The sequence below is a fragment of the Abrus precatorius genome, unplaced genomic scaffold (assembly GCF_003935025.1).
Source record: "Abrus precatorius isolate BTA unplaced genomic scaffold, Abrus_2018 Scaffold10, whole genome shotgun sequence".
Lineage (NCBI taxonomy): Eukaryota > Viridiplantae > Streptophyta > Magnoliopsida > Fabales > Fabaceae > Abrus > Abrus precatorius.
This window is the reverse complement of record NW_020874292.1, coordinates 29,830,793-29,839,941: the sequence shown is the minus strand read 5'-3', so window position 1 is coordinate 29,839,941 and position 9,149 is coordinate 29,830,793. Positions and strand designations below refer to the sequence as shown.

The window sequence follows — 9,149 nt, the reverse complement described above, 5'->3', positions numbered from 1 at the left end:
CCATATACAATAAATTTAGTGTCAAGAAACACATGCCAAATACATATAAATATAAACAAGACATTCATCAATTACATGCCTAAACTAACTCTTAACCTCATCTAAGTCTGCTTACCATCTTCCTATTCATTTAAAGTTACATTAAAATACTTTTTTCGTTCAATTCTAAAAATATTGATTAACAAGACTCATATTATGAACACGTAAGATCACGACTGACAATCAAAATCGTGGGATTTATTCCATTAATTAAACCTTATATAAAAAATATTATTTAACAAGGTAAATTCTTTGTTATTCTTAAAATTTTTTAGAGAATTATAAAAAAAAATTTTAACCAATAATATTTAAATACGTATTTTAATAATAAATTATTATATTTATTATATTTAAACAAACGAAAAAGCAGTTAAATTTTTAATAATATGTAATTAAAACTAAACGAATTACAATTTAAAAAAAATAATATTATTATATTAATATATTTTTATATTTTTAATTTTATTATTATTAATATTCAATTATTTAATTATTATATTAATATATTATGTTATAATTTTTTTATTTATAATAAATAAAAATTTCATAAATATAAATTATATTATATTCAAAGCTTAAAATTTATAAAAAATATAAAAAAATAAAATAAAATAAGAAATTCAATACAATATATATACATTACAAATATATATAAATAATATAAATAATAATTTTAAATAAATTATATATAATAATATATTTTTTATAATTTATCACATGTTTCTTTTTTATTAGTATAAATCTTTTAAATACGGTACTCAAAAAAAATTTTAAGATACCATAATACACGTTATTTAACGAAGTCATTGTCCCTTGCATCTTTTAGGAAGATGCATATTGTTTTTATACTTGAGATCCTTTAATGAGATTTAGATTTAAACTTGCTGTGGGACATAAATTCAATCCTTATCAATTAAACAAATTTTCGTTGGTTATTAATACTTAAAACCTAATATGATTACCTCAATGTCCAATCACAATTTAACACATTTGAAATTAAATATGTATATCTATAATCAGGACATTATAAATATAAGCTTGCATCCATTGCTTCTAGGTCCCTTCAATTGACCAGCCATTTGGTTTAAGCTAATTTCAATGTTTTTACTAAAAGAATACTTAAGGGGTGTTAGAAAGAGTTAACGAAAATCAATAGTCGAATTCAATCAGGTTCAAGGTTGAAAAATAACTTAAATAAAAACAAACTGATAAAAGTAATAAGAAAACCGTTTGACTAAATAGCTCTTTGGGTCAGACAAGTTACCAATTGAGCAATTTATGAGTATCTTGAGTGGGTTCAAGCAAGTTGAAGGCTTTTTCGTCATAAAAAATTTGTGGTGGGTAACCTTTTCTCATTGGGTTTCGCCATTGCCTATCAAAAGTGATCACCATGCCACTATCACACCACACAAAACTGCCATTAAAACCACCATTATTAGTTTTTCTCGACACTATCACAACACAGCTCCCATTGAAATTTCAGAGTCTCATTACCACCAATCACCGCCCATTATCTGATTGTCCGTTACTATAAACCAGAGTCGCCACCTCCTGTGACCGCTACCATCCCTTCACCACAGTGTCACTAGGTGAAAGAAGAAGGAGACGAATGGTTGAAAGAAATGAGAGATTAAGAGAGAAAAGTTTGAGAGAGAGAGAGAGAGAGAGTGAAAAACTAAGAGGGTGAGAGATTGATAGAAAGAAGATCGAGAGAGAAGTGAGAGTGTGGAAATTTTTCATATTGTAAGTGAGAAGTAGAAGCTTTAAGTGCTATATGCGTTTAGTCTTGTGTTTGCTGCAGATATACTTCACTCGTCTTTTCATTGTTTTATAATTTTGAATTTCAACGTGAATTTCTAAGGCTTCTTAAAGACCTCTACACGAATGTGAGCATCCCATTTCAGTCGAGTTTGAGTTCAGACAAAAGATAAAACTTGGATTTGCACCACACTTGCTTGATTGCACCCATTTATAATTGAAAAACAATAAACTTTCACTAAACTTTTATAAGTTTTTTAACTTTATTTTAATAAATTTTAATATACTTTATTAAAATAACTTATTTTCAAATTCTTTTAATAAATTTTATGTTTAAAGTTACACTATAAACTAATCTTTATATAATGAAAATTCATTGAATAATTATTTATCCAAACATATCCTTGGCTGTCATGTTTAATAGGATGAAATTAAATTTTTTCAACACATACGTTATAAAAATATTAGTTAAAAATAGTAATTATTTATAATTTTAAAATTATTTAAATAAAGAAATAAATACTATAATTTATTTTTATATTAAATATATTATTATTTTCCTACCAATAGATCATTGGTTCAGGTAGGTTTTTACGTCCGAATCTTGTGTAAGAAAAGTTTCATTTAGGAGAAAGAGGTTCTAATAAAAAAGAATTTAAAATGTTTCAGTAAAATTTAAAAAAATCCAATATTGAAAATTTTTAATTCAAATAAAATTATCTCACATGGAGTATCATATTAAGATCATGTATAGAAAAAATCATTTTAAAAGATTTTTAATGGTTATTTAAGATAGCAAGCATCTCAATATTATGAAAAAGAGCTAGAGAAAGAAAAAAGTACAGGATCATACATGTAATTATAGATATATTTTTGTTATTTATGCATTAAATAATTAATATCATGTTTTATATTTTATATAATTGCCTTTTTACTTTATTTTTATTTTAATACTCACGTTTCAAAATGAAAAAAAGTCTCATATACAAAAAAAAAAACTTTTTCGTTATTGTAAACTTAATGAGTTGTATCACAAATTAATAATTAACACACCCTCTCATGCTTTATAAAAGCATCTTTTAGAAGACTTTAATGGTCCTTATTATAAGACATTTTATAATTTTTTAAAAAAGTTTATTATTTTTTCTCATTTAATTTTAATAAATAAAATTGATGAGAGTTCAAATTAAAATAAAAAATAAATATTAAATGTGAGATTAAATTTAATAATATTAAATAAAAGTAGCATTATCATGTGATAATATTTAGAAAAATAAAAATAATTAACTAAGTATAAAAATTTGTTAAATATAAATTAAAAAATACGAATTGACTAAAAGAAAATGAGAGAAGTAATTGAATAGAAATATAAAGAGAGAAAGAGAGGGAGGGAAATACGTATAAAAGTAGCAAGTGTGTACGTATATGGAGGGCCTTTTCAATTGCGGCTGGAAATGGTACAGTCGTCCCAATGGAGGAAGCTGAAGTAAGGTAATTTATTATTTCGGCTACTTTTAATGCATTTCCTTTGAAAAAAGAGGTACTATGATTTATTTGGAATAAAACGCGTGGCAACTTCTAAACACCTTGCTATTCGGGACCACATTGATGGCTTCTCCTATAGGCACGCGGCCTACAAAGATTCCCCGCCGCCATGACCATCTTCTCTCTCAACTGTTCCTTCAACCTTCATGTTTTGCAATTTGGAACTCACTCTGCACGTGCAATGCATGAATTTACCAAATCACCCATGAGGGCATCTTAGCTTGTATGGATTGGACTGAAAGTTGGTAATTTTGGATCATAGTGGAACTTTGTTCGTACGAAATCCAACAAAGCGTGAGTAAAAATTGGGGTAGGGTCCTTGGAATCGTACTTAGGTGGCAAATTAAGCTTTATGATCATTAACGATGATAATAATGGAGGCTTATGCTTGAACTTTTGAAAGTTTTGTCCCTAAGAGCCAACTTGAACATTGGAGCTAGCCTACCAATAATACAAGACCACGTCTAAAAAATTACAATTGCTTTCCACCTCTTTTTTAACGATCTAGAAACACTTTGCGGGGTTTGGTTCAGGTCCCGTGGACAAGGTTTCAAAAGTGGGATTACTTATATAATAACAGTTGTAATATGGGATTGACAAATGAAAAAGTGTTCTGGTGAGTGTGTGGAATCAATTATGCACACGTCTTTAGATATTAATATAATTTAATTGTACGATCATGCATCTTTAATGCACTCACTACTGGTCACTAGCTATCTATGTAGGGAATTAAGATGGGAATCAACATGTAATACTTTCAAAGAATCAAATATTATATAAAAGAAAACTCAAATTACAAATATTTCCCCACACCCTCTCTAAAATAAGGAAAATTATAGAACAAAAATAGAAACCTACAAATTAAACTGAAAAGTAATTCACATTTTCCTTCTATTTTCCCTTATATTCCTTAATTAGTTTAAAATCTCTGTCCATCGTGGATCCTACGTGTGTCCTATATGTGAATTTATTCTATTTGATCATTTTACTAGTTCATAATTTTTTTCATCTGTAATTTTTTCACAATTTCACCCTTCCTTTCCATTTTGTTTCTCTCTCCTCTAAAATTCCCCGGCCACCATTGATTCTCCTGCGAATGTTTCACATGCTGTCACTGAGTTGCTGAAAGAGCAACATGTTCTCGACATTCCAGAAATTGTTGGATGTGTCCTCGCCCTGAATCCACGGGGTGTTTGGTTCCATGGATTGGAAATCCAGCTCCTGAAGGAACAACCCTGATGGGCTTGTGATGCAATCCAAAAAGCTGAGTTGATCATGAGCTTGTTGGTAATAATCAGGATTAGGGTTATTGTTATTGTTACCAACTGGGACATTGTAATAATCTTGAGTCAAATCCGAGACAGGTGAAACGTGAGTCCCAAACGAGTCTGATGATGCAACTGTCCCCGTGCTACTATTCTCTGGAGTGTAACTTTGTGTAATTTGTGAACCTCCAAAGTTGTTCATAATTGCTGGACTTGGCATCATGTTCCCACTGTGAACCTCAAAATTGTTGTTAAGGTTGTTGTCGTAGTTGTACCTATATGTGGTATTGTTGGTAGTGGTGACGGTGGCGGCGGCACTAGCAGATAAGGCCGGCGAACCAGCAGTAGTAGCAGCGGTGGCAGCTGCGGCGGCAGCTGCGGCGGCTTGAATGCGCTCCACAAGCCTTGGCATCCAAAGGTAGCGCATGGCATCCTTGAATTGCTTGCTATTCACGTCACATTTGAGTTGTTTGGCATGCTTTTGGACACGGGTTCTCCAATAGTTCTTGATCTCATTGTCGGTTCTTCCCGGTAAATATTGAGCAATTTTGGACCATCTGATCCGAAAGTAAAAGTTGATTGAGTTAAATAAAATGGGCATCAAATTTTGAATATTGAAATTAATGATGAATAACTTAATTTTTAAAAAAATAATGGTGTGTTTAAATGCATGCATAATATTTTTGGGTTAATTACCGGTTTCCCCAGCGACCATGAAGCTCGAGAATTAAAAGTTGTTCTTCAAGTGTTATGTTGCCACGTCGAACATCGGGACGCAAATAATTTAACCATCTCAATCTGCAACTCTTCCCAGTTCGTTTGAGTCCTGTAACAAAATGAAATTACTTTAGTTGGTAAAGTTTTGGAGTAGCAAAATACTACTATAACGAGGAAAAAAAAGAAAGAGCATTTTGTTTTTCCTTTATGGGACTTTATTTTTTTTTTCTGTAACAAATATATGATTTTTAATTGTGGTATCAACTCATTATTCTTTTTCCCATTTGCATAAATGGGGATGAGGCCAAGCAATTATCTATAACCTATAATTACATTTTTCATTTCATTATTCGTTTTATGCCCCACCACACACAAGTATATGCCATTAAAGTCCTAGCTAACATAATCCACTACCATATCATGATGCTCTTCATATATATAAGAAAACCGCAAACTTTGGCTTTTCTGCCCAAAGAATTGATTGGTGATGAAACGAGACGAGAAGTGAAGGCCTTTTCACACGACAATTATAGAGATTTTGAAATTAATTAGAAAGGCAGTGTTGAAGAAAATAGTGGAATTAGTTTTTTTGTGTCAAAATTGCAATCATGAAATCACTAGTATATACCCTATATTATATAGTATTATATTGGGATCTTTATCTTTGATGAAAACTAATAAGAGAAAGAAAAAGAAGTTACCAGCAGAACGGGCAAGGGAGTTCCATCGACCTTCTCCATGATTGGCAATGTAATTGATAAGGGCAAGGTCCTCATCAACGGTCCAAGGGCCTCTTCGAAGGTCCATCTCATCCTCGCTTTGGATGATGGTGTTGGAGTTGCTTATAACCCTTCCTTTCACTTCCATGAGCTACACCCACTTTGAATATGTGTTAATTGATTGATTCCAACACAAAACAACAGAGGTAGCTTTTGATCTAAGAAGTGTGGTTTAGTTGAAGATGTAAACAGATTGAGAGAGAGAAAGAGGGTTTTGGCTTATTACGAAGAGGATAAAGAAGGGTGGGGGCTTTTTATAGATATTCAAGGATATATGGGGCTTTGAAAATGAGGGAGAAAATGATAAGAGTTGGAAGGGATGATGAGAGAGAGAGAGAGAGAGAGAGAGAGAGAGAATAGAAAATATGCTGAAGTAGTAAAAAAATTAATGATTTAATTAAGGAACACTTAAGTAAGAATTTAGAGGAAAATAATAATAATTATTATGGCTTGTAAGTAAGAAAAGGCTACGAAGTTTGACGCTTTGACAGTTTGACTTTCCTGGCTTTGTTGTGTGCGCGCGTGCGCTCCGTTACTCCTATCAGTTGTTTGTTGTTACATGCTCATAAGTCACAGCTCATAATAACATAAAAAATTAATTTTTTTTTCCTGCTTTTCTCGTAAAGACGGCTTAAGGCATGTGAATAAAAATATTAGATCGATGCAGGAATAATAGTCTCTTCAAACGATTTGGGTAATTATATTTAATGTCTATTTAGATGTCTCTTTGTAAAATTGATTTTGAATTGTTTAAATTTGTAAAATTAGTTTTAATTAAAAATCGAGTTTGAAATAACTTCTTTTTATGTTTATAATAAAATATAATATAAATTTTTTAACTATATATAAAAGTTATAATTTTTTAAACATTTAATTAAGTATGGATTCATATTTATTTCAATTTTATTACTTGTAACTAGTTACAATTTTTACATTAAATTCATGTTTATGATATTCTTTTAACATGAAATCAAGTACACGCTTAAAGATAAAATAAATTTTTATATAAAATAATCAAATAAACTGAAATAAATATTATATTATATTTATATGTTGAAAGGTGATTTAGAAGTTTTAAATGCTCATTGAAACACGCTATTAGAATTCACATAAAAAATTTTCATACTCACTTTTTCTTTTCCAAAATAATATTTTATTATTAGCATTTTTGTTTAAAATATAAGTTAAATATATTAAAATATAAAAATTAAACTTATTATCCAATCATAAATGTTTATATTAATAAAAATCGTTAACTTCTGATGGTTAATTATTTTTCTGTTGATTAATATGACTAAAATGGTGACATACTTTTATAAAGTTCAATTTTAAAAGAAAATAATATAATCGTCGTCTTGAGTTTAATTTATTGATTTCATAAAATATTGTCCTTGAAAATTGAAGTAGAGTTCAAAATTTTGAAAGATTATTCATGATCAGAAATAAAGTACGCACAATACGTATGTATAAATCTAAAAATTAAATACTAATAAAGCAAAAAATAGCAATAAAAAAGTGAATAAAAATATAAAAGGTAATTATTTTAAAAGATACTTTGTTTTAATTAAATTATTTTCAGGAAATATATTCGAGAGAGCTTTTTATATTCAAGTTCGAGTGAATATTGCGGTTGTTGAGAGATCCTCTCTTTCGTTTTTTTTTTTTTCTTTAAATTTAATTCGTTTTCAGATATTCCCAAATAACTTTTCTCTTAATCTTTTTTTGCCCTAGGATTCTGTATTCCTGTCCTTCTCCTTTATCACAATTAAATAATCCAAAGAAGTTCAATATTGCAATTAATTAACATGTTGCTGCTTTAGTTTAACGAATCTATATCATATATAAAAGACTATATTGTTCTGCTAACTCTGCCATTTAGACTTTAGTTTTGATAGGTGTGGGATTAAAATTTATCATATGGAAAAAGATAAACTTTAAGGTAATATTTTCATTATTATTTTATAATTACAATGCAAATTTTAATTATTATTTCAGTAATTTGTGTAATATGAGTGGCCATTAAAAATTAATTTAGTTATTAAGATATAATTTTAATTAAAAATAACACTAAAAGCTTAATAAAATCTACTTTAGTCTTACCCTTCGAAATTAATCTTTCTTCAAAAGTTAATTTACCCACTAATGAAAAATTATTACTTTACGTTAATGTGCTGGTGTCGTACAATGCCATGAAGTCATTTTTTTTCCATCTATCTCAATCGAAGCTGCCACAAGAAAAATGTGAATGAAGAACTGAAAAAGAAAAAGAAAATAGAGGTAGAAGAAGTGACTACTATGATTTTTAAAAAATTCTAAAAATTTTTAAAAATTATTTGATTAACTAAATCTAAATTTAAGAGTTTAATTACGTGTGTGAGAAAGTATTAGCATCTTTACAATATTAGTTAAAAATAATTATGTAAATATTAATATTTGTTTTATTCTTAAATTTAATATTTTATTTATAATTTTTTAAATAATAAAAAATTTATATTTCAAAATAATTAAATATTCTCGTTTTTATACATTTCTCAATGCACTAAAAAAATTAGGATTAAGTAGTCTATTATTCACACATTTAAAGATAATTATGAAGTATAACTACCAATTATTTCATGTGTTAAGTGGTATCTCATGAAATCGTATGATATTAATATATTAATATCATATTTGCTATTAATACGTTTAAAATTTACATATTAATAATTTAAATTTTAAATATTTAATTTTTATTTGAACACAATAGTTAATATGGTTATCATAATTTTATTATATTTTTATGTTTTAAAATTTTGAATATAAAATTTCAAATATATACACTTTATATTCAAATACTATTCCCTGCCTTAATCTTTTATAGTATTATGATGTTACATTTTACATTAAATAAAGTCAACATACAAATACAACGACATACTATTTAAATATTTAAAAATTTACATTTAAAAAATTAAATACCATATTTTTTATTATAATAATTTTGCTTTTAATTTTTATTTAATATTTTCTTAAGAAATATTTTATGATCAATCTTCAGCAATAATTA

The 9,149-nt window shown here is 28.0% G+C and overlaps 1 protein-coding gene across 1 annotated transcript; it reads right to left on the bottom strand.

The window, feature by feature from the left end:
• Positions 1-4,067: 4,067 nt before the first annotated feature.
• Positions 4,068-6,470, bottom strand: LOC113852687 (transcription factor MYB108-like). Its single transcript, XM_027483031.1, has 3 exons — positions 6,026-6,470; positions 5,304-5,433; positions 4,068-5,164 (listed from the first exon to the last, which is right to left on the bottom strand). The coding sequence occupies exons 1-3, from the start codon at positions 6,189-6,191 to the stop codon at positions 4,444-4,446; spliced, it is 1,017 nt and encodes a 338-aa protein (XP_027338832.1). The 5' UTR covers positions 6,192-6,470; the 3' UTR covers positions 4,068-4,443.
• Positions 6,471-9,149: the final 2,679 nt, after the last annotated feature.